The following is a 25,574-nucleotide window of genomic DNA, read 5'->3' on the forward strand; positions in this document are numbered from 1 at the left end:
GTTGATAGTGGCTGGGAGGGGACAGAGTCCACCTCCTTTCTTGGCAGATTCAGCAAATTCTTTTATCACGGCCAACCCCTCACAGGTTGCAGTAGAGGACTATAAATCCAGGGAGGTTGGCGAAGCAGGAAGCAACAGTCTCCGTGGCTTATCTACAGAGAGCTCTCCTAGCATCATAGCTGCCGGATAGTCCCAAGATCAGGCTGTGAGTAGATCAACACCTTCCTGAGGGTCCTGGTCTTTGCTGCTGTCCACCTTGCACGCCTGGCCAAAGATACGTTTGACTTGATCTGCTTCGAGCCATAAGTAAGAAATAGGAAAGGTGGTCAAAGTGGACAGGAGCTGCAGGGGACCTCAGGAAAAGGCAGGGAGATTATTCAAAGGAGAGAGCAAGAGGAGAAAGTTGGTAACGTTTGCAGATGTGTGAGGACGCTTCATCCAGGTCACTGATGAAGCTGTTGAACGCTGTCACTCCCTGCCTCCACCTCTGGGCTTGCTGCTTGCTGCTGCCTGGATGTTGAGCCCCCCGATTACTAACCCTCTATGCATTATAGATTACTAAAACTGATGGTGGCACTGCACCCGCCAAGGACCGTGAGTCAGGACAAAGTCAGGCACTAGTGTAAGCCTTTGCAGACTTCACGCTTCGTTACTGAAAAGCATTTTGGCAAGAGAATTAGCTACGACAAAACTGTTTTGGCACTATCCAGGATCACACAGCTATTACAAAAAAGCATGTTGACATTGTGTAATGTTGCTTTTTCCCTTTTAGCGTTCATGCCCTTGCATTTCAGCTGGCATACAGAACTCTGACTTAACAAATCTGATCCTTTTTTAACCCAAGTCTGATGAGGAGTTTTCTTTAAAGAGGAATAGTCTCCCCTCTCAGTCTGCAGGAGGACGAACGGTAATCATAAATCAACTGGATTATAGAGAACATGCTTTCGAGTCCTATTTTTCTTTACCTAATGTCATTGTTTACATAATGTAACCATTTAGTTCTGTTCTTTGGAAACCTGTGAATAAAGCGGTACTTCTTCTAACTTCATTTCCAGCAGGTCACCTGCCTGATCAGAAACGATGAGTCAGTCATCCGGCAGCTCTTTTTTCTACTCGGGTTTGAATCAGAACGAGCAGTGCCGTTGTACTTTGAAACCTCCTTCCTAATGAGGTTATTTATCACACCCTCTTCTGAGTTTTTGCTTTCGGAAACATTGCTCTGCCTCTGCATTCAGCTTCCACACCTGGAGAGAAGGGCGGTATTTACTGGTACGCGCCAAGGTGCCCGTTAATTTGTCCGGCAAATACCGCCTTGCCTCCAAACGAGACGGGTGCCGTGTGCCGCGGGCTCTCGCACCCGCCCGCTCGGGCTCGAAGGGCGCCCGCAGCCGGGGCGGCCAGGGCCGGTGGGGCCCCCGCGGCCTTTACCAGGCCCGAGGCACCGAGGCCGCCGCCGCCTGAGGCGGGCAGGCAGGCGGGAGGCCGGGCCAAGGGGGCCGGCCCGGCGCGCTGGGCTCTCCTTCATTTTTTTCACTTGGGGGCAGCGTGGGGCGCCGGGACGGCCGCCGCCTTTCCCGTCGGAAGCGGGGGCGGACGGGCGGGCTCCGGCGGCCGCTGCCGCCGCCTCAGCGGCGCGAGGAGGGGGAGGGCAGAGAGGAAAGGGCGGGAAGGGCGCGCGGCCATGCCGGGGGTCGGGGCGCCGCTGTACCACGTGACACCGCGGCGCTCCATCCGCCCGCCGGCCCCGCCGAATGGCGGCGCGGCGGAAGCGGCGGCCGCCGGCACCGCCCCGCGGCGGGAAGTGAGGTTCGCGGCGACGCCCCCTCCGCGGGAAGGCGGCAGCTTCGGTCCGGAGCGGAGCGGAGCGGCGGCGGCGGGCGGCCGGGGCAGGGGACGGCGGCGTCGGCGGCTCCGTGGGGCGGCGGCGGCGGCGGCGGCGGCGGGGAGGATGGTGGGGGATAGCGGCGGGCAGGCTCCGCCGGACGCCACCGAGCTGAAGCGCAGGCGGAAGAGCCCCCGGTTGTCGGGCGCGGGAGGAGCGGCGCAGGCGGAGGAGGCCGAGGCCGAGCCCGGTCCCGGAGGCGCTGCGGCGGGTGAGCGGCGCGGGCGGGCGCGCGCAGCGCTGGGCGCCCCGCGGTGGGTCCCGCGGTTGAGGGGGCGGGGAGGCGGCGCGAAGCGGGGCGGGCGGGCGGGCGGCCGAGGGACCAGCTCGGGTTTGCTGCGCGTTTAATATGTTTTTCGTTTTAGCGAACGAGCATCCCTTTGGAAGTCCCGATTCCTTGACCCGGCCCCCTATTAGAGCATGTAGATCGGCAGGTAAGTTGTGATTTCTCACCCGGAGAAGTTGCTGCGTTCGCCGCTTTGCGCTGCAAAGATACTGAGGCGCGCAAGGCCTGAGGAAGCGTCGGTTGTTGGTTTTTGGCTCCTTTGCTGGTCTCACCGCTGTTGTGGTGTACAGGTGAGGAAATCCAGCTTCTGCTTTGATTTGATACGTGTGCTACATGCTCCTCGGTCTTTCAAAGTGATCGGTGCGTGTAGAGCGCTCCGAAGCCCTTGGAGGACGGTTTTAGCCGGTGCGTGACTTGGAACAGTGTTTAGTCGGGGGTTAAAATTGGGGATGGGTGATTTTACTAAAGCTGCTTTGTTTCAAAAGCCTGAATTAAAAGAAGATGTCTTGAGTTGCAAAAACAGGTCATGGTAAGACTTCCCCATCCAACGTGCAACACTGCTTTTGAGGAAGTGCCTAATTGGGCTTGTCGGTCCTTTCTCTGAAGCACCAAGCGTGTGTTGTTGTTTGCTGTTGGACACTGGGCTGGGCAAGCAACTGTGTTACCTCTGTAGCGCGTTTTTATTTCTTTACCTGATGAAAATGGTATCCTTTTTAAAAACTTATAGTGATGCTAACTTCATAACACCTAGTCATGTGGCTTTAGCTCTAGAAATTTGTCCTTCCATCAGAAAACTGCAAGCAAATCATCTTCATTTCCTTCCTTTTTTGTCTCTCAATCTCTTTGAGTTGAGCAGTATCTGGCAATTCCCAGATGGGTGAATTGGGCCAGCCTGGGGCGCCTCTGTTTCCATTTGTACTCTTGTGCTAGGGCTGTCACTGAGTTCTTGTTACAGCTGCAGTGCATACCCTTAAGTACGCAGCATTTCCATTTGGCTTTGTCACTGAAATGCTAACTTGGATAGGTAAGGGCTGCCGGCATTATGCTTCAGATTTAAAACTTCCAGGAGACATGGAAGAATCCTTCCTTGAGGGAAGAAGGAAGAGGGTATGTATATTTCGGGCAGAAAGTAGGAAATGTCAGTAATTGCTGATTTAAGAATGAGAATTGTCTTATGCGCAACTAGTTAGCCCATAAAAAAGTACCGTTAGCTTTACTGATGAAAAATGCTGTGGGAAGCCGTTACTCCCAAATGATGGCTAACACAGCACTAACATGCTTAGTGCTATAAATGTGTCTGGGGCTGTCTTGCAAGGTATGGTACAGTGGATTTTTTTTTTTTTTATGTTGGCATCTCGAAAAATGAAGATGGGGAGGAGAGATGCCAGGATTTTAGCATCAATGGTATTTGATTATATCGACAAAGGGTATAAAGGTAGGATGTTAAGAGACCTTAGTGCTTTATACAGAAGTGAAGGAATAGAAGAACTCCCGTTCCTCCTCGCAGTCCTCTCATTTGTAAGTATAACAGTATTTTTTTTCTGCAGAGTTTAGGGAAGAACAGTGGGACTGCTTGGAGGTTTTTGTAAGGACTTTGTTTCCTTGTGGTTGTGCTTCCCTGAGAGCAGAATGGAAGCAAAAGCATAGCTTGAGAAACTGGTTTCTGACTCCTGCTTAGAGGTTTCAAATATGAATTAGGAAACTTGCTTCTAAAGCTAAAAAGCTTAAAGAGCTTATAAACCCTGTCACGAATAAGGCATCTTCTAGATCAGCTAGCAAAAGTGTTGGTAACCTCTGTTGAAGTTGTCCTAAAATATCCAAGTAGAATTTGTGACCCTACAAGTTAAAGGCACGAGCTAAATGTTTTTGGCACTTGAATTCACGCTGTCCATAGCAGCTATGGACTATTGCAGCATATGTGTTGCATGCACTCTCATCTCGGTATTGAAGAAGACTGAACCCGTAAGGCTGGAGATGTACCAGACTTCAAGAATGAGCTGTACTATGCTAAAACTTGTATATTTTGGTTTATAAGATCATTCTTTCATCGCAGATGGCTGATTGTGCAGAATGTGGCTGGCTGGCAGATTTAAGGTGGATTAGTAAATTCTCCCTAGTTCTTTGGGAAGCAGGAATGATCCTTTTTGGTAGGAGGCTCGAGGTCTTGTAAGGGAAGAACAGCAATGTTTGTTTTTGAAAGTTAAAGCTCATGAACAGGGAGTTTACCCTTCTCTGGAAGGGGTGCCATGCATGCAGCCTGTTACGCTGATAGTCTTCCTGTGTGTTGGAGATATCCAGTGTTAGTAGATGAAACAGAAACTGCTGATTCGCAGCTGTCTTCAGGTGCGAAATAAAGTTGCCTGTGTTTATATCTTCTTTCCTGCTGACGACAACAACTTAGGACACTTTGGTGAGAGATGCAGAGTACTGATTGATGCAGAGAGGGGGATAGGAATTAAACAGTGTGGAGTGCATGAGTAGCCCTCTTGAGATTCATAGACCTTCTTGACCTTTGATTACTAGCTAACACTACTAGTGAGATTTTTCTTGCAAAGCCTCCACGTATACTGAAATATGGCCATGTTGTTTGGCATTCTTGAAAACTGAGTAAATGGACGAGTATATTTTTTCTTAACTCGGTGAGAAAATACAATCATTACACAGTTTGAGATAGCTTTGAAAATATCATATCCTGCTTAAGAATTTGCAGATATTTTACTGTTGTACCTGTGAGTTTTAGCATCTCAGTTTAAAACTTATGGTTTTTTTCTCCCCCCCCCCCTTTTTTTTTAAATTCCTTTGTATGCTGTGTGTACACTGGCATGCCAAAGGTACCAGAAAATATTCTCATCGGATTGTTTTATTTTTTGAGGTAAAATAATAAACACTAGGTGGCAAGATGTGCGTTGCCTTCATGTGTGTGGTATAAGAGCTACAGAAACATAGTAAACCACAGGAGAACCCTGTACTGTTCAAAGAGTACAAAAGGGGCCCATTGTGGGTATTGAAGAGAGAAAAACATTACCATTGTGTTCTTCTGTTTGTGATTTCTTCTGTTTATGCCCTCAGCTTGATAACGCTTTCATGATCTCTGTTCCACAGTTGTACTACAGCTTTCATTGCTTACCTGAACTTTTTCCTCCCCCCCCCCCCCCCCCAAGAATCTGGGCAGCTGTGTGGTTGCACTTTATCCTTTCAAAGCTCATCTCTTGGTTCTCCAATTTTGACTGGCTTTCCAGCCCTGACCTTTGCTCTACAACTCTTGTTGCCTTACTGGACTTTATTCTTTCTAGATAGTAACATTAACTAAGATGAGTTTTAGTGTCTAAATGGCTGCATAATTTGGCAAGCAGACTGAAGATGTTGGTTTAGATTCTCCCCAGCCAGGTGAGGGGGTTAGGAGTATAGGTATCCTAGATTTTCTCTATAGTGAGAGAGAGGGGGGTAGAGAGAGGGAGACCTCTCCTTTCCCCTCTGCTTGGCGCTACGGCGAGCAGAGAACGATTGTAAATGGTGTGCCCAGAACTCAGGGGGGAAAAATTCTCTTTACTCCCATGTTTGTGTGTTTACTAGTTTACACTGAATCCCTTTAGTGCGACGTTTCTTGACCCTTAAGTATCTAGTGTTGAGCACCCCCCATACCCCAAGCTTTTTTAAGCGGAGGACTCCTCAAAAATTGAGTGGTGCGTAGGCAACCTTATTCGTAGTGGACTTGAATTTCCTGTAAGCTTTTCATTTTGCAGCCCCCTTTTTGGGGGACTTGCCAGGAAAGAGACCCTTGGGAGATCACAACTCGAAAACCATTCGTTTAGTTCATAAATGTTATAAACAGTGTCTTGGTCCTTTGTCATGAACGCAAATGGTACTGACTGTACAAATCGCTTTGTTTTGTTTTTGTTTCCTCTGACAGGCAGTCCTTTAACTTCCTTCCTCCCAGAGCAACCAAAAAAGGAAAAGGCTTATGACAGTGAGGAGCCCAAGAAACCAACAGGGCGTCAGCTGGACAGTGATACACTGTTAAAAGGTAACAGTAGTAATTTTATCAATATCTTTTCCACCACTGTGTGTTATGTCTTCAATTGGTGCTGGTTTTGTTTAGTTTTTGGCTTGTGTGTCTTGACCTAAAGGAAGGAAAATTTGAACGAGGCAATTTATAATAAAGGCTGCGCCTATCTGTCAACTCAGTCAGCTTTCAGTTTCAAAACTGACAAATCTCGTACTTAGGAGAATTCCGTTGATGCTGCTAATTTCTTATCCTTTATGTTTTATCGTTACTGCGTTGAAAAGAAAAACAGGAAGAAACACAACTTACACTTGCGGCCTACTGGGAAAAGCAGTGTGAAGGGCCAAACTGGGCCCTTTCCGTTAGATACGGTAGCTTGTTCCCTCTGCAGAGGAGTCTAAGAGATGGTCATACGGAGAAGGTTTGGTTTGGTAGTTCATATCAGTTTGACTACTTCTGTGAATTCTTCAAAAGATTATCAGAGAAAGAGCTAAAAACGTGTATGGCTCGTCTGTCTTATTCTAAGCTCTGATGTGATGACCAAGTCTTTTTGTTTTTGCTTTGGTTTCAGAAAGCAAGGCTGACTTCATTGAGAGAAGGAAAGAGCACCGCTCGTCTGCATCACCAAGTAGGTGGTAAAAAAAAAATACTTGATCCTTACCTGTACGTAAGTGAAAAGTGAGCTGAGTGAAAAGGGCGCTTTTCCTTTTCTGTGCTGATATTGTGCCTTGTAACACTGCTCAAGAAGGTGGAAAGAGAGACCCAGGAGGCAGACCTAAACAGAAGATGGGCACACCAGTATATCACAGAGCCAGATCCTTCTATGAGGTTATTCATCTTGCTTACTCAGCAGAAAATAATTACTTCTTTTTCTTTTTGGCCTGGGTTAGGCAGTTGAGTTGACTCACTGGACAATCAGTAAGTGCCAGAGCACATGGCAATGGTATTGTGTGGGCAAGATGAGGAAGGGAGCACAGCCGTCACCTTTTGCTAGCAATGACTGTTAAATCAGTTATCACGCACATATGCATACAGACATGCTACGTTCCTGTCTAACCTGGGTGATGGTGGCCTGCTATGATTGAATTGATCACCTGGTCCTCTTGGAGAGGAGCAACACTTTTCTCTACTGGCATACTCTACTCTTGTAATGACCTGGCCTTCATGTTTTGGGTTTATTGTTCTGTCCTTTGTGGGCAGTTCTTTGTTTTTTCTCCTCTTGGAAGAGTTTTTGAAATGGGGGAAAAAAATTTGCTCTGAATTCTAAGTGGATTTTAAACTACAGCACCCTCTAGAAGAGGCTTATCTTGTGGTAGCTGCATATTGGTGAAAAGCCTTTGAAAAGTTAACTGATGCAGGCAGTTCTTGCTAGTCTGATACTTCTTATTTCATGTGCTAGAGGCAGTATGCGCTGCAGGAGTGATCAGTTATGTGTTGGGTGAAGAACTTCAGAAAATCACTTGAAACTGAAAGCTTTAGAGTGTTTACAGAAGTGCTCCATTGGAGTTAGGCAAGGCAATAGCTTGTTTGGCCTTTAAGGAAATGGTGTTGTAAATAAGGCAAGATTCATAGGTAGAGTAGGATCTGTTATTAGATTGTTTACTGAAATATTTTGTTTACTTTAAGGTGTGAATCACTGCTGTTTCTAAATATAAAAACTAGTATCTCTAAACAGGGTCGTGTTGCAAAATATTACAGAGTAATTTGTTAACTGTAGCACACTTGCTTCAGATTAGCCAATTAAAGTTCAATGTCTGTGCTCTATCAGGGGGGAAAAAATGGAGAACGGAGTCGTTCTGTTAAGCTCTGGCTGAAACCAGAGCTGCTTTTAGCATCTGGGTCATTACATTCATATGGAAACAAGGTTGTAGCATTTATTTTGGTGTTCTTGAAAACTACTGCAGTAGTAGGCTGTGTTTGTTCAATTTATTCTTAATAGTGTCACTGGCAGCATCCTCATTGGTCTATATATTAATAAAGAGCCTTCGTTGTTAAATCAGTTGCTGTAGTTCTCAAGGAGTGAAAAATTCTCGTGTTTTTTAATTAAGTGACTAAATGCAGAAAACATGCTGACCAGTAATTGCACTGTACATTTTCATATAGGTCTCTTGGGATAAGTAAAGGTATTCAGAACTCTTTTATGGATAATGTCTCTAGTATCTTGCTGTCTGGCCCCATTTAAATAAATAGACCAAGAATATGTTTTCAGTTGAAAGCTTATATTTTGCCTTAAAAGCACAATTCATCCCAGTTGACTGCCAATAAAGCAGGCATTTGACCCCAGCTAGTTGGAGAGGAGATATGAGACTGTGCCTTTAAAATAAAACTGTGCTTTTGCTACTTAAATCTTGCATGGTGGGGTTTTCCTGAAATGTGTGTCAACTGAGCTTCCATTTTCTGTCTTCCAACTTCTTGAGCAAAATCGGAAGACCTTGATCAGGATGTGGTACCCCTGTGTAGATAAACACGTAAGTTGCTCAGCCTTTGCCGCTTTGTCATTTTATACTTGAAATGCCTCAGTTCTTATTTAACTCTTGACGAGTTAAAAATCATTGGGGGCGATAAGTGAACGTTTGATTTCTGCTTTTTATGCAAAGTTGTCAAGATGACTTAAGAACCGGCATTTGGCAAAGAGCTGGTTTGTCAGTTGAATGAGATTTCTTCTCAGGCTAGCAAGAGCAATGAACTTGTCACTTGCCTAGTTCCAGACTAGCCTCGCTTCAGCACAGGAAGCTCTTTATCGGGAATGGGGCTTCCCTTCTGCATCAAGTAAATACCCAGGATGAGGTCATAGCCTTGCCTTTGCTCCTATTTAGTAGGACTGAGTTCACATCAACCAGGTTTTATGTGAGGATGGTTTGTTAACCTTCTTGTAGGCTTTGTAGGAATTTAGTATGTAAAAGCATAACTCGGAACAGCTTTCCAACTAAAGTAATGCAGTTTTGTGATTTCAATGTCCTGTCAAATTCTCTGCTGGAATATTGGTAAGAATTGTTGTCTTATGTATTGTTCTCATGTTCCTTTCTTTATCTCTTAACAGACAGAATTAAATCTCGAGACTGGCTCCTTACAGGGAAGCAGTCACAGCCTTTGGCCAAAAGTAAGACTTCTGCTTTCACTTCTGTTTCATGTTTGTGTTGTGTTTAACCATTTTCATGCCTGTCCAAGTACTGGATCTCCTGGTAGTTGGTGTTAAACTGAAGGTCCTTGCCTCAACAGATGACTTACTCCCTAGGGCGTGTGTTTTCAGCACTAAGGAAAGAGGAGCCTTGTAAAATAAGTGATGTTTCCATCTGAGTTTAAGGTGTTCCCTCTGTAGTGCTTATAAGTTTGCTACAAGATTAAAATTGAGGCAGGCTTAGTGGTGTTCTTATTTAACAGCTGTTGTTTTGCTGCTCTCCTATAGGTTAGGATGTAAAAAGGTAGCATAAGGTATATATCTTTTTTTTTTTTTTAACCTGTTTCCAGGGAGCTTTGGTGGTATTTTGTCACTGATTTTGTTGGGAAAAGAATCAGGGCTTGGGCCTCGTAGTAGGTCAAGCAAGCGTTCATTTAACTGTTCAAATACAAAACCAAATCAAACCATGTGTACTCTGATAGTGTTGAGCTCCAGTGTTTAAAATGCAAATGCTACTGCAGAAACTAGTTTTATTATCCTTGTTGGGCTATGGAAGAGAAATAGCACCATAGAAACCATTCTGGTGACACCGGCTTTTGTATCAGTCTGCTTTGGCCTGACCTAAATGTAGGAACAAACTTGACCTTTTTCAGAACGATTTTAGGTTGTTAGATTGTGTTTGATTAAATAAAGGGTGGGGTATCGATAAACCTTCAGAACTCCTTTTTCAGAAGGATGTGCGGTTACTGTGTCATTGCCAGTAATATTTCAAAAATGTTTATTTTTTAATGCTATCACTTCACTATGTTAATAAAGAAGCTGAAGCTTTTTTTAAAAATTAAAATATCTTTTGTATTCAGCTACTGTACTGATAGCTCCAGATAGTGGGAAGAGTTAATTGACTTCTACTGGTTCCTCTTAAAATGATATTTTCCTCTCGCTTACTGACTTCTGATTTATTTTAAAGTATTATTTCTTCTCCCTGTTTGGTCCTCCTTTCTATAGGTGGTGGTGGATTGCAAAGTGTATTTCACAAGGGCTGGATTTTGTTACTGGTTATTCTGTTAATCGCTATCCCATTGCTTTGGGTCCTATGGAGTGGATTGCCAAGGTTTCTAGATGCAACTTTGTCAAGTAGAGATATTCAAATTCTGCAAGCATTTCGCGCCCAGATGAGGAAACTCAAAAATACTTATCAAAGTCAGGATCCCAATCTATGGAAGAGAACAAACATATTCCTTGAAAAACACCTCAGTGCTTCCCATCTGCATTTGGAGCCAGCTGTTTTGCTCTTCACAGCTGGCCAGGAAGCTGAGAAGGCATTGAAGTGCTTGAGTAATGAGATTGCGGATGCTTTTGCCTTCTCCCAGAATGCTACCGCAATCAAAATTAATGGGGCAGACAAAGCTATATTGGATAGCGATATTGTCAAGCAGGAAGTAGATGATGAGCTCAGCTCTGGGTTCAAAGGAGGCAAGAAGGTAGCCGTGGTGCATCGATTTGAATTACTGCCTGCAGGCTCCACCCTCATCTTTTACAAGTACTGTGACCATGAAAATGCAGCGTTTAAGGACGTGGCTCTTCTGCTGACAGTTCTCCTGGATGAGCAGTCCCTGAGAAAGAGCCTGACCTTGCAAGAAGTTGAGGAGAAAGTGCGGGATTTCCTCTGGGCCAAGTTCACCAGTTCAGATGCTCCTAGATCTTATAAAAAAATGGACACAGATAAGCTGAGTGGACTGTGGAGCCGTATATCTCACCTCGTCTTGCCGGTTTGGCCTGAAAAGGGCCTCCCTGTGGAGGGATGCACATAAGTTGTTAGAGAAGGCTTAGGAAAGGAGGAAGACAGAAAATGTGTTGTAATGGCTGAACAGGGCAGAACTTCCTACAGCTGCTGAGCTCAGGCAGCACACAGTGCTTCCTGTGCAAGGGAATCCAACCAACTGGCAAAGTTGTTTCTACTAAAGTAACTAGGACTTCTCTAAATAAACTTCAAAATGTAAGCAAGGAGCATAATTCTTGGTAAGTTGTATTTGGTAACTTATTCAGGCCAAGCACCCTGGGGAGTTGGAAGTACGTGTCCTCTGCTGCAAATCGTTCATCGGCTTGTAAAGTTGTCTTGGTGCACTGTTGGCTTTGCCCTGAGGGTCGCTTCTAGTCGTGGGTAATGCTGGTATTGAGTGTGACAAGGTAACGGCGTGTAAAAGCTCAGCTTCATCTGACGGAATTGCTTTCTTTCTTGTCTGGGACATTCAATGAACTGAAAACGACGATAAAGTGGTATGAGTTCAAGCGCGAGCTTTTTCTTGATGCAGTTGACCACAGCATAGCTGTTCGCTCTCTCTGGGGACGCCTAGAAATGGCAAAAGTACTCAAGAGGTTTGTGATTTGGAGAGAGCCTTTCAGCAAGGGTTTCTTCCCTAAGTGAGCCTGCCCCAAACAGCTCTGGAGAGCGAGAAAAGCTGAGATACAAAGGATTGCTTGATGTTAGTAGTAGAATTCAGTTGTTTAATCCCTCGGCACCTCTTTGCCTCACTGCTGCCAGGAATTTTCTGCTCTTTGTCAAGTTCTTCAAGTCTTAAAACTCGGGGAGAAATGATAAATGTCAGCCTAGTGTGTGTGCTAAAGACTTACTGCATCTCCTTTTCAAACAAATTTAGGAAGACATAGGTTATTTCCCATTTTAATAAGATAACTATTTTTGCATCAAGATGATTTATTTATTTGAGGTACTTGATATCCTATAAAAATAACCTTTTTGGTGTGTCTGCATATAACTTGCTGCTTACTGTATGAAATTTTAGTGAAGAAGAGATTTGCATTGCCTATATCTAACATATATTTTATAGTGCTTCATGCCAAGCATCCCTCACATTAAAAAACAGATACTTTTTTCTATTGTGAATATTGTGGGTGTGTGCATAAGTGAATTGCAGCACTTCCATTTCATTGCTGTTAGTGTATACTCTTGAGCATTGGTCTGTGTATGTTCAATTTTAATGTGCATGAAGGAATGCATGGAGACTGGTCTCAAATTAGGGGAAAGTTCCCTCATAACAGCTGAGGGATTAGTGGCTCTCAGACACGTCCTTTATTCACAATGCCCCCTTGAACCACCCTGTCCTAAACATCCTTCTTAAGCAGGAAAAACTCTCAGAGGCGCTGGAGCCTCTGGCTTCATTGTGCCAGTAAAGGTTTGGGCTCTGACGTGGAATGGACCAAAACTGTCTTAAGCGCACAAGGGAACACAGTTTCAGAGACTTGGAGCTGTGGTCACTTAAACCACAGGTGGGTTTGTTCTGACCACTGAGAGCCAGAAGTGGACCGTGCTTTCTATTTTAATGTGAAGAAACATAAACAGTAAAGAGACATGGAAGTGCTACTCTTCTAGATGTTTAAGAATCGCTCAGGAAGGAAAAGGTGGCATTTACATCTTAGACATTTCACTGGACAAATTTTTTTTTTAAAATGTGACTTATTTCTGAGTGCATAGTGATAGCATACCTGTTTGTATATTATGTAAACTATTTTAGTAATCATTAAAAATAAATTTACTTGTTTGTTTTATAACTCAAATTTTAAGATTTGCCGATTGAAGCGGTCGGGCTGTTTCTGTTTATACGTTTAAGACTCTTTAACATATTTAAGTTTTTTTTAACTTTTATCAAATACAAACATGTAAAATACAAGCCTTGGCAAAATTTAGAATTTCTTAGGAACTTGAACGTGGGCTAGATATTGAGATGCGGATGTATGTATTTGATACCATCAGGACTGTTCTCTAACTGGACGCAATTCAGGAAATTGTTGTAGCTCTGAATTTCCTCTTACTTGGTGTTCTTGTACTGTTCCTCAGTTCTGAGTTCAGGTGGAACTAATGATAAGACATGGTTCACCATTTCACCATTAGTATGGTGTAAGTGTCAGCAGCTGGCAAACGGGATGACTCCATTCTTGTCCCACTCCTAGATGCACGTTCCTGTACCTGTGCCCAAGTAGCACGCTGTGAACTGGCTGGAGGGACAGATCTTACTTAAACTTAGCTCAGAAAAAAAGAATATACTTGGCGGATTTGGCAATCACTGAGAAGACTAAGCTGTGACATGAATGGAAGAGATTTCATGCTCTTATACTAATAAAACATACATAATCCAAGTTATTTTATATTTCTAAAACTGCCCCACCTATGAGATTACTGAGTATTACAGAGTTATGTTCCACTCTGTAAAGATAAAACAGGAAGGTGCCTAGAAACTAAAGACTTAATGGTCTATTAGTGTTGCGTCAGACAAGAGAGTTGCATTTTATATTGATTGTAGGGAAAGTGAAGTGTGTTTCCAAATACAGATAGAGCTACTCAGAGTCTGGGAAAAATAAGTTAAAAGCAAGATGCTACACAGCAGTTGTTGCCTCTTCTGGAGAAGTGGGAAGACTCAGGATTCGAAAACTGTATGTGCTGCTGAAGAAGCAGGTCCTCTTTGTAGCCTTCTGTGGCTTTGTTCTTAGAAGGCTGTCATGAGGTATCTGCAGGAACTTAATGCAGATCTCATTAAATACCTCCTCAGCCAGAGGTGAAGAGTAACGTCTATGTTGCTCACAGGCAGCTGATTGCTGTCCTCATCTTATTAATACTTCTTTGCTTGCAGCAAATGAACATTTGATGTTTTCCAAAGTTTCCAGAACGCTTTGGCTTCTTCTGGAGAAAACTCATTTCTGAAGTTGAACTATCCCTAATTGTCAACAGCTCCACAAGTAAAACAGTCTGCAATGGAAAGATGTGCTTATAGGAAAGGCACCAGGTCTGGCCTTGAGACTGAAAAAGGAACGTTTCTCAGTGTGCTGAGGGCTTAGAGCGTATAAACTCTGGGTAGAAACGTTCTTTGGGGAGCAAAACCAGTTAAACTTCAATTCACAATCAAAATAGTGCAAAACGCTTATTTTCTAGCACTCAGCAAATGAATGCCTGTGAGCAGGAACGTTAGTGTGGGGAAGGGGTTCGTGAGCTTTGAGCTACTTTAAAAAATTCCTTTTTAAAAGAATAGGACAACAATTTTGAGAAAGTACGGACAAACTTCACTAGGAAACAAAACGGCTTGCTATGCAGACCATACTTCACAGAAGTTACTAGGATCTGAAAATGTAGAAAAATGTACATGCTGACAGTCTGAAGATGAGACTTTCTGGGTCTGAAGTGTGCTGCAGAAGGAAAGACTGGAAAATGTAGTGCCTGTCTGATGACAGGAAATGGAGGCACAGATCAGTCCGTTGTTTTGAACAGTGAAATGCACGCATTAATGGAAACAGTAAATAAGTAATTTCAGCATGGTGTATGGAGGGGTGACAAATCGATTTCCCTCACTGCTTTCTCTGCAGATTGATTCGGGATCTTGACTTGCTTGTTCCAGGGGTGAGATGTCTAGGAATGAGAACAGGGAGCTTGCCCCAGTAGAGTGCCTTTCCTGGGGCAGCCAAAATGCTCCTCCTGCTGTGAGCAGACACCTGGGAGCCGAGAAGAGTCACTGCCCTGCAGGTAGCAATCCAAAGCAGAGGGTGTAGTATGGGCCCTCTTTTGTAGCTGCCGCTGTCACCTTTGTGCGGCCGGAGAATGACAATACCTGTTTTGCCTTCAGCAGTGAATGATGTAAAAGGGACCTAGAATGATGTGCAGCCTCATCTGCTGTTACCTTGTCTTTCACACCCTGCTCGGAGTCACGTTGCACTGAGCAAAGAGGAGTTTTGAATGTGCTTAAAAGGTTAGTTTAAAAGACTAATTTTCCCCCCTTTTCTTCACACCGACAAAAGCATTCACTCTGTTTTCCACAAATTAAAAAAAAAAAAAAAACCACTGTGTGGTTATGGGATGCTTTTTTGATTAAATTTATTTCTGTTCTGAACTGGTAAGAAATTAAGGTCAGGTTGGGTACAAAAGGCAAGCTGAGCTCCATGTTAAGGTAGGTAAACGCGTACCTGCTATACGTGGTAGATGTGTGCTTTACAGAACGTAGCTATACACATCCTCTGCAGTGCCATTGCCTGCATGATGCATTTAGAAAAAACCCCATGGTTTTGGCGGCATGTAACGATACTCAAATAGCTTGCCAGATTTTGCGCTAAGGTCCTGTAGCGCAGCTAGAAAACTGAGAACAGATTTGGAAATCTAGAGTAAGTGCTCTGTAATGAGCCTTTCTATTTTATAAGCCCAAATCACACACAGAAAACAATTTTTCTTACGTTATTTCCACAGTAATACAAACTGCAAAATTGTGGGAGTATATAGAAGGAGCAGGGGGAGGGCTGCAGTCCTCACAGCTGTCGGGTGTCCTGTTTTATTGTCAACCCCTGACAGTTGGGTTTATAATTGAATGCCTGGACAACCTCATGCCTCGTTCGACAGGTGGAAGCACCCTTCCCCAAATTCCTCGATGGCTCTCGGAAAGCTTGTCAGTTGAGGAGGGGGGAGGGAGAAGCTGGCTGCTCTTCTTTCGGCTGCAATAGCCAGCTGCCCCTTTCTAATTTTAGAAGGGGTGTGCAAGAGTAGTATGGAGTGGAAAACTTTCCAAGCCTCTCTCTTAAAGCTGCAATAGCCAAGTTGGCATAAAATGAGATCGTGGTTCTCTAGGCTTAGCTTGCAATCTGCTTCCATCCACCACGTTCGGTGCTTGCTGCAGCATCTTCGTTGCTTTGCAGTTTAATGACCAGCTCATCGGCCTGGATTGGAACTTGATTTTTGCTTTTCTCTCAGGCATGGTTGTTTGCAGGTAAAGTTTCTTTACTTCTAACAGTAGCAAATTTCACAAGAGAACTGTACTTTCTGTACGAATTCTGTTTCTCTTTTCTTTTCGTGTGAAGCCTGCCTTTGAGAGCTCTGTGTCCGTTGGTGGGGCATCTTTAAAAAAGTTACCCACAGTTTTCTGATTAAGTTCCATTGACAGATACAGAGAATAACTAGGAGCCATGTAGAAGCAAAATCAGGGTAGAGAAACGTTGCCTTTTAATTTTATTTTACTGACTGAAAATTATAATGACTTTCTTGTTTGAGAAAATCCTAATATGATGCCTTGTTTGCCTGAAGAGGAATGAAACTAAATTAACTGCTTCCAAGCAGAAAAGAGGACCTATGTTTAAAAGCATAATTAAAGAGGCAGTGCATTACGAAAGTGCTGAATAATTTAAAAAGACTGCCAACCAGCAATAGTGAGCAGTTAAGCAAACACCAGGTGATGATGGGAATGTAATAATTTAAGTTGTCCTAGTCTGCAATCAGGGCTCCCGTATGTTGCAGTAATACTGCTTTCGCTGACTGAAACGGTCATTATTATTATTGCTACTAACAGTATCTGCGTTTGGGAGGAGCAGGTTTACTCTTTCCGGAGTCTGGAGGGAGTAAGGTACTGCTTACCGCTTTTTCCCATTGGAGTTGTGCATGTCTATGGGTGCTTGCAATTTTTTCCCCTTGCCTAGCAAAAGAAAATTGTTTTCAAAGGTTTAACCGCTGACATCTCAACTCACCTTTTTGTTTTGAATGAGGTATGCTTACGCTGGAAAATATACTCTGTAATTAGTTTGTGTGTGTAAAGGAGCCAAATTAAGGGTATCCTGTAATTGTGATGTGATTAAGTTCTGAGTAGCTTAAGCTTGGGATAATTTGGGAGGGAAAATGTCCACTGTTTACAAGAAGAGAGGCAATGTAAACAATTTATTATTTTTTTAATTAAAAAAAAAAAAAAGCTCCTCCCATAATTGTAATGATCCTTCAGGGGCTGGAGTAGAGGACTCTCTGCCCCCATGCTCCCCCAAGACACTTGGCTGCTGCGGTCCATCAGTCACACTAGTAAGCGAAAACCGGAGTCTGGTAAAGCTGTAGGTAAGGCCTGAAGGAGACGTTTAGGCGACGTTCCTCCCCAATCCCTTTAGGAAAAATTACGTTTTTTTCCCTATTCTAATGACTTTTCTTCTTCAGTGGAAATAATCTTCTTGTAGTCGGGTAACGTCTTAGGCCTGTTTGTCAAACGTGGGTGGTTTTAACGCCTCTTTGAGGCGAATGCTACGTAACAGAAGACAGTAGAGTAACAAGCGCTTCTGGGTTTATAAAAACTATTACAAGTGAAATGAAACCTGTGCTACTTGGTCATCTCCGTGAAGACTTAACTTTGGCAGCAAAACCGGGGCGAACTAGGTGTCTGGGGGAGCCGCGCCGCGCCCACCATGGCCGCCGCCGGCGCTGAGGTGGGGCGCCGCCATGTTGGGAAGGTCTCCGGCCGGCCGGTTCTCGCGAGAGCTCGCCGGTCGCTCCCGCCGTGCCCCGCGCCGCTGCCGCCGCTCCGTGTCAGTCGTCGGCCGGTAATGGCGGCGGGCTAACGCCGCCGAGGTGACCGCGAGCCCGCGGCCGCGCAGCTGAGCTCGGGGCGCCGCCGCCTGCCGCCGCCCTCCTCTCGGACTCCGCGGGATGCGCCGGGACCTGGCCCCGGGGCGGCGGGCGTCGGTCACCGCCGCCACCAGGTGAGGAGGCGCCGGCAGCGGCCCGTGCCGCCGCCGCAGGCCGTGCTGGGCCCGGCGCCGGCCGCCGCTCCCGTGCCGCTAGGGGCCGGGGCGAGGTGGGGGCGGCCGGGCTCGGCGGGCCGCGGCCGGGGCCCCAGGGCGGCGGGCGGCGGCGGCGCTGCCGGCTGTCACCTGCCTCGGCCTCCCCGCGCCGCCGCGGGCCCGGCCTCCTGCGCTTTGCCCTCACCGTCCGCTCAGTCTCTTTTATTTTCCGTTTTCTCCTAGTTTCAGTTTGTTTTCTGCTGCGCGTTTTGTAAGGGGGGGATGGGGGAGGGAAGGGGCTCTCGCTTCGCTGTTGGTGTTCGCCTTCTGTGGGAAAACCACTGAAAAGGGGCTTTTCTTTCACGCCCTGGCTGCCCCGGCTCGCTGCCCGTCTCACCTTCTGCCGCCCGGTTGTACCGCGTCCGGCTTGGGACAGCGCTCTGGAAGTTTAAATGTCCGCTCCGCTGGTAGGTGCGCTCTGGGCTCGCTGTCCTTGGACCTGGGCATGCTTGCAGGGGCGGGGGAAGAAGCCTGGGGCGCTCCGTGTCTGCCAGCTGAGTGCACTTCTTGCATCCCGCTGTAACGGCTGTCCCAAGCGCTTTCTGACTCTTCATAGGTACCGTTTGTTTTGGCCCGGGTTAGTATTAAGACTTTTATGCTTGTGCGACTGTGGCTTTCTTCTGCGGACACAGTGTCTTCAGAGATTACACCTACTGTTGATGTAGTTTTTCTGGATTGGTTTATCTCCTTCTGTCTTCAGAAATAGGCTGTATCTCGGCAACCAGGCGTATACTGGCAAGCTGAGTATGTGCAGGTAGAGGTTTATGAGTCAACTTTTTTGTGTAGATGAACTTCTCGGTGTCTTGTAGTTGAGACTCTGTAACTTGACCAGACAGTTCTATATTTTGGCCCTCCTTAACTACTTCACTGCGCTACAGGGTGCACATACTTGAAAAGTGGCTAAAAAGTCTCTCTGTGACCAAAAATGTGAGTGGACGCCTAGATTATAGAGCACCCTGCTTGTTTGTTGCGTTGCACGTGAACTCAACAAAATGTTCTGTCAAACTGCCTGACTGCATGGGCAGGCTAAGTTGTGCGAGCTGCTGGCTGCTTCGTGTGGTTCTGGTTGCTACAACAGTTTCGTTAGGTAATGCTTTAGATGATTAAATCCAACTGAGGGTGGGGCTACAGTAACACTGTCAACTGTTGAAGGCTTCAGTGTCTTTGAGTGACGCTACCTAAAACAAAGGTATGCTGCATCCGCTGAGTAGAATGAAGCAATTCATGTATGTACAGCATACATACGACATGTGTTTGTACCAAGGGCCATGGTACTGGAGAAATTACATTGCTGACTGATTTAGATCTTCCGGTAGACTCCCTAGGCCAGGTGTGGCTGTACCTGAAAAAATATGATTTTACAACTGTGAATCACTTTGCTTACACAGGTTGGTTCTACTGAGTTGATGCCTAGCTGAATTTTGCCATTATAGCTGCATCTACCCTGGGAAAACTTTAGAAATGCAACAGTCCCAAAGTGGACGGTGTCTGTCATGTGTAGGAATAGCTGTATTGGCTTTTGTTGGACTATAGTAAAAGCATCCCTTGTGAACTAAATATATTAAATGAATTAGAGCCTAATTTTGCTATTGTAGCTTGTTCTACTCTAAAAGTTTCTGTTGACTTGGAGGTAATGATCTTTTGCATCTTTTTGCACCCATCTACCAGACATAACTGCTGGTTTCTGCTAAGAAAGTTATGTCATGTCCAACACACCTGTGTAAAACCGTTAATGTAACTAGTCTCATTGCCTTTAGTAGGGTCTCATGAGGTTGTAGTCTTAAGCTCACGCCTAGCTTTAAAGGCATGAGTAGCATCAGTTGAAATCAAGAGCGTTAGTTTGCATAGCACTAGGTCTGTGTTATATTACTGCATCCATGGCAATTAGGTGAAGCTGCACAACATGAGATGAGCAACCATAATGGTTTGCTGCTGCTTCTCTTCCCCTGCTTTGACTATAGTTCTGGCGTTGACCCTGCAGCCACCTGGTTCAGTTTGATAAACGGGTAGAAAACTAATGCGACAAAAACAACAACAAAAAAGAAAAAGTGAATCATTTTCTGCTGTGTTAGTGAGTTGAACTGGCTTATCACGCAGTTGGATGAGCATTGCTGCTATCACAGTGGAGTGTAGCTCCACTGTGGAAGGAATGTATTCCTTTCATCGTTGTTGAGCAAATGTAGCAGTTTGGCTATACTGTATAAATTCACATTAGGAGTGTGACTTTTTTTTTTTTTAAATCAATCAGCAAAGCTATTTAAACTGTGCTGCTGGTGCACTCACTCTAATATAATTTATGCTGTTCAAACCAGTATAAGCTGTGTTAATATGAGACCAGGTACAGTGGTATAATTATAACAGAAGGGTTTTGGAAGTTGTACATAGAGAAAACCTTCCCAGTGTGTATGGTTAATATTTTAAGCATGTGCTGGATCAGAATGTCTGAGTGTAAAACGTATCCGTAGATGTAAGTGCTTGGAAGAGATATGCGTATCATTGTTCTAATGATATCTATCTAATAGACTTTAATGGACTACTCAATTGAGAATAAGGGTACTTGTATGCATAAGTCTGAACCTTTGTCAATGTATTGCAGAAAGAATAGAGAAAATAAGTTAATCAGTCAATTACACTAGGTCAGCTGCAACTTCCTGAACACTAACAGAAGTTCTGGCTGCATTTTAACTTCATAAGAATGCTCTCAGTGAGGCCAGTGGTTTTGCACAGAGTCTAGTCAAGAGTAAAAAGTGAACAAATTTTAAAAAGGTTAAATTTTTCTCTAATCCAGTTATATTAATGTGATGTGTTATATTTGTTAACAGCAAAATAGATCAGCTGGAAGTGTCATACAGAAACAGAGAAGTCTAGGTTTAGGGTTTAGGCATTTAAAGCATTTAATGGGATGGAATAGTAACCTACTAAAATATGAGAAAACAGTTTATTGTTGTATTTAGCCAATGCAAGAAAAAGTTGTCTTTGTGGAATCTGAGTATCAGTCTTTGGAATGCCAGGTCAGAGACAGCATGCTGGTTAACACTGCTCAGCTTGCTGTGATTTTTTTTTCTCTTTTTTGACTTCTCACATTTTGTTATTGAGAGATTTTTCAGACGCCGTGTTTGTTCCTGAATGCAATTTGAGAGCAGAGACGTGAAACTTGAGAAAGTGACGTTTGGAACAATTTCTCTTAAATTTGCATTGACTTTACTCTGCTCTGAAAGAAAACAGGGATCGTTCTGCAGTTGAGACAGCTGTAATGAAGTTGCTGCTCTGCTTATATGCCTGTGGTATTGTTGAACAGTTGCAGGCTGTATCTTACACACAACATTTGCAGATCTCGTTCTTGTACTTAGCTGAGAAGTTTGCCTGTGATGTCAAAGACTCTCCATCCAAGTTAAGAGTTCCTTGTGAGACAAAAAATAGAGGGTGCTGGTCTTTCCAAGACAGGACTTGTGGAAGAACTTAAGCTTATTCTGCTGAATGGATTGATTGTGGGCTACAAGACTTGAAATCTCCTGATACGCCATCTCTTGTAACTGGAGGTAGAATGAATGAATGTTTATGTTTGTTATGAAGGCCAGGGGAAAAAAATGAATGCAGGAATATTTTTTTCTGTTTTTGGAACCTGGGATATGTGGCTTATTTTCTTTTCTATCGTAAATGCGAAGATCGTCTAAGTCAAAGGAAATATAGAACTGCAGAATAGATAGGCAAACCCTTGTATTCATCTCCTTAACGAATGGATACATTCTTTGTGCCTTTGTACTCTGATTTCTTCGTGAGCAATGAATCAAGTTACACTAGCTGTCACAACATTCATTTTAATAGATTTCTTCAAAGTATCTTGTAGCATGTGATGCCGCAGAGTAAGACATTCAATGCACTTTACTTTCAGTGAAGCTACTAATCCATTTTTTACAGCCAAACATTGCTTTTACCGCATTTGCGATGAAATAGGAACGCCTTTGCAAGCTGCCATATCTTCTCAGAGCAGAAGCGCGTTGTAAATATCCATCCTCTGTAAATATCGTCCTCTTGGAGAGAACCAAATTCAGTAATGCATCATGTATAGAAAGACCTTCCATATAGTTTGAATGCAAATTTAGTAGCTGGCTAATGTCAGTGATTTTGTCTTAGAGCTCGTGAAACGTGTTCCTATTTTTTTCAAATGTGTTTTCTGACATATGATGGAGGTGTGACTGTTGATGTAATTTAACTTCCTTGTTTCAGTTAGAGGTAGTGACATGTACTTTGAAATTCTTTACTGCTTTTCTGTCTGCAAACGCGTATAGTATTTTGCTTGCCTCCCTCCATTTTTTTTAACTACTTTGGTATTCCTGAAAACACATTTGTTTTTCTAGCTTTGACAAATCAAATTTTGTTGGTATATTTCTTCTACTTTTGAAGGGGTTTTTTTGGTTGATGTTATTTTTCCAAAGCCATGAGTGTAATGTGAGCTATTCTGGTGTATTTGCTGTGCATGCCTCAAGACAAATACTGAATGTTATCTGAAATTATATTCATTCAGAATGGCTCATGTTCGCAAGCTCCTGGGACATCTTGGTGTTTGTTACTTCCGCTTTTTTCTTGCATCGGCTTTACGTAATTGTGCCCATTGTGATTACATACTCCCTTACTCATGGAGCGCAATGCGATTTGGACTAGTACAATATTTCAGAGTCAAATAGTACTAGTAGCTGGTCAGATTAAACACCAATCAAAATGGACCTATAAAGGCACTCTGGTGAGTTTGAATGCGTAGACTGTATAGCGCAGCATGACAAAAATCATGAGAACCAATATCCCCAAATTTCTAGCAGAAATCACTTTGGAGAAGCGATGCAGAGATTACAAACCTAGAGATAATAGGGCAGAAAAGTGCTAGGTTGTACTTGGATTTTGGATATTAATTTCCTTTCAAAACCTTTGCCTCTGAAATACTGTCATCCTGACAGTTATTGTCATTTGAGGGCTTATTGTATAACTGAGCACTGGAAGAAGGTGAGGAGGGAACCCCACTGATTCTGCAGAGTAGGCTGTAGTTTCTAGAGACGTGGGTTTTTTTGCAAATATGCCATATATTTGTTTGTTACGCTGGAATTTTTCCTCATCCTTGAGGAAGGTCAGTAAATGACCTGCATCTAATTGCTTTAGCAGAGACAAAGTATTCTCAAAATATATTGAGCAAAAAAATTCTAGTCTTATATCAAATTAATATTAAAAACAGGTCTTAGAACACTCTATTGTGGATGTTTTGCACTCTCATTTAGATGGGATAAGGCAATTTGGTAAAAGCTTACATACCAGACAAGTAAGTAGGAAAAGGTATTCCTATTCCAAACTCAAGCATATCATCAGAAATTGTATTCTGTGATATTTCAGGAGACATGGAAACTGTTTCTGGCATCCTTAGATAGACATTCCATCACTTTCAGCAGGCTTGCTCAAAAAAATAGTTTGCTTGACAGGGTCTGATTGTGTCTGTCCACCTGTGTATGTCTGTTATTATCAGTAAGGCAAAACTGTAGTTGCACACAGAGGCGTTCAAAGAGCGCTTTTAGGATTCAGGTGCCTACTTGCAATTATTCGAAAATGAAAACTGCAAGTATTCTTGTAAACAGAAAAAAAGAATCCCTGAAAATCTTTTATTTGTCTTTGTTTCCCTTCTGGAACAGGCTGGCTGTTTGCACTGTGTGTTGGGGCACGCTAGAGCGGGGGGGAGAGCCTCCTGTTGTGCCTTTGCGCCCTGGTGACAGCTCCACATGTAAGGATAGGGTGAAAGTGAGTGGTTCTTGTTTTCCCCAGTCTCACTCTTCTCAAGGTAAAGGCAAGAGTAGCTTCAAGCGTTGGCTCTTGGGGAAAGACTGAAAGCTGTGCGCAGCATAGCTGGTACAAAAAGAAGGGAATGAGCCCACTGTTCCCTGATGCTTCCATTTCTTCTGCTTCTGCTTGCATGGAGGTTGTAGTTCAATGCAGAACACAGCTAAAACGGCTAAAACAAAAAGAACAAAGAAGTTACTTTCACCCCTTACCAAATTCCTAGTCCTTTTTACCACAGAATCCCACTGGCTTTCTGCTTGAATAAGGCAAGACAAACAGGTGAATGAATAGTGGCCGTGTTGCTTTATTGTAACTTAAACTGTGTGAAGCACTGGTCTTGCATACTGTATCCCCAGTCAGTAACAAAAACTGCCACTCTGGGGGTTTAATGTCTAAGAACATCTCTTAGAAATAAATATGAATCATATTCATTTCTTTCAGTACTCTCAGTACTCTAAGCAAAGCTTCATCTTTTGTACGTTATTTGCTTTCATTTGGTATCCTTTGTGTTTTTATAAGAAAAAAAATCTTGAGGAATGCTATTTCCTTTACATACTGCTGTTTTTTGTTTTTTACATAACCACTAAATGTTAATGAAAATAACTGTGGGCAGTCTCTTGCTTGTATTCTCTGCTGCCTCTGAATCCTCTTCGTGAAGTGTTGATGGTCTGATCAGTACCTGTTCTGCTGTTCCTTCCCTTGTGTACTGTTTTTGTGTTGGACAACCAGGTAAAGAATGAGACAGGTGCTTGCTGTGGGATTGAAATGCCAGCCCAAAACTGTATTTACATTTTCACCATTCACCCAAGACTAGACAAACTAATGCTTAGTGAACCTGTGTAGGATTTCTGTGTCTACTGGTGAATGATCAAATAAACAGGAGATCTGGTGTGCTGAATCAGCAGTGTTCCACCTCTTTCTCAAACTTTTTAGATCCTTTCAACCTGCAGGATAGCCTTCTGACATCGCTGCTTTCTTCTCAGATGTAAACATCTGAGGGCTGCTGGAAGTTCTTCTGCATTTCCTCTGCCAAGCTGCTTTTTGCCCCCACCCCTTGTTGGCTTATAAGTTACCAAGCAAAATGTGTATCCATGAGAATGGGCAGCAGTCCCTGACATCAGAGTAGCTACTTAAAATAGCTTGAATGTTTGCATATATACCCATGTAGATTTTGTGTAACCTTATTCTTTACGGCTCATGTTCCATGTAGGGAAGAAGAATGGGTGGGTGGCAAATGGTGATGATCCATCACCACCACACGGTCAGGAAAAGGTGAAACATCAGTTAGGAGGGGAACCCATGTGCTTGTTTGTGCACAAATATACTGAAGATGAGCTGAGTTTGTAAGTTAAATTCAGTTCTTTAAATTACATATGTTTAATAGTGATGGATTATTCAATTGAGCAAAAAAATCTTATTGAAGCAATCATTTCGGAATGTAATTTTTGCAGTGTATTTTTTCTTAATGTTCATGGAACTTTGAGACAACTTTTGTGTTGACGTAAAACGTGTCGTCAAAAATACTTTAAGCTTTGTTTGCAAAGCTTCCTAGAGTATTATTTTTCTCTGGTCAGTATTAATCTCAATATATTTTATTGTTTAATTGGCCCATTCTCCTTAATGCAAATCCTGTAAATAGAAACGGCAGCTGTATCTTGATTTTTTTTTTTTTTCCCCTCTACCCACCAGCCATACTCTGATAGCATTAAAACATCTATTCTATCTAGTTCAACTTCTTGTGGAGACAGGGTATTGAATTATACAAGTACTTGTTTTTGTAGGGTTCTGCTTACTCGTGGAAGCTGTAGCAATAGAAAGTTATTTTATTCACCCCTAGGACTTCAGAGGTTGGTAGGAATCAACATCACTTATAAGCAAATCTTAAAAAGCT

General features: G+C 43.6%; 2 protein-coding genes across 3 annotated transcripts in view; both read left to right on the top strand.

Moving 5' to 3' along the window:
* The first annotated feature begins 1,835 nt into the window (after window positions 1-1,835).
* Window positions 1,836-12,856, top strand: LOC104142662 (torsin-1A-interacting protein 1). The gene is made up of 6 exons (XM_068951808.1): window positions 1,836-2,093; window positions 2,248-2,316; window positions 6,079-6,192; window positions 6,743-6,799; window positions 9,212-9,271; window positions 10,295-12,856. The coding sequence occupies exons 1-6, from the start codon at window positions 1,949-1,951 to the stop codon at window positions 11,098-11,100; spliced, it is 1,251 nt and encodes a 416-aa protein (XP_068807909.1). The 5' UTR covers window positions 1,836-1,948; the 3' UTR covers window positions 11,101-12,856.
* A 4,736-nt stretch (window positions 12,857-17,592) lies between these two features.
* Window positions 17,593-25,574, top strand: part of CEP350 (centrosomal protein 350) — a 77,051-nt gene continuing 69,069 nt past the window's right edge. For both annotated transcript variants that reach the window (XM_068951809.1, XM_068951810.1), the window contains exon 1: window positions 17,593-17,785. The gene's annotated coding sequence lies outside the window, so the exon portion shown is untranslated. The remainder of the gene's footprint in view (window positions 17,786-25,574) is intronic.

This window comes from Struthio camelus, chromosome 8 (assembly GCF_040807025.1).
Source record: "Struthio camelus isolate bStrCam1 chromosome 8, bStrCam1.hap1, whole genome shotgun sequence".
Lineage (NCBI taxonomy): Eukaryota > Metazoa > Chordata > Aves > Struthioniformes > Struthionidae > Struthio > Struthio camelus.

Bases quoted from the DNA above. Each gene is read 5' to 3' on its own strand.
- LOC104142662 (XM_068951808.1), top strand. From the start codon at position 1,949: ATGGTGGGGGATAGCGGCGGGCAGGCTCCGCCGGACGCCACCGAGCTG. The intron at 6,193-6,742 runs GTAACAGTAGTA...CTTTGGTTTCAG, and splicing joins CAGTGATACACTGTTAAAAG to AAAGCAAGGCTGACTTCATT. The intron at 9,272-10,294 runs GTAAGACTTCTG...TCCTTTCTATAG, and splicing joins GTCACAGCCTTTGGCCAAAA to GTGGTGGTGGATTGCAAAGT.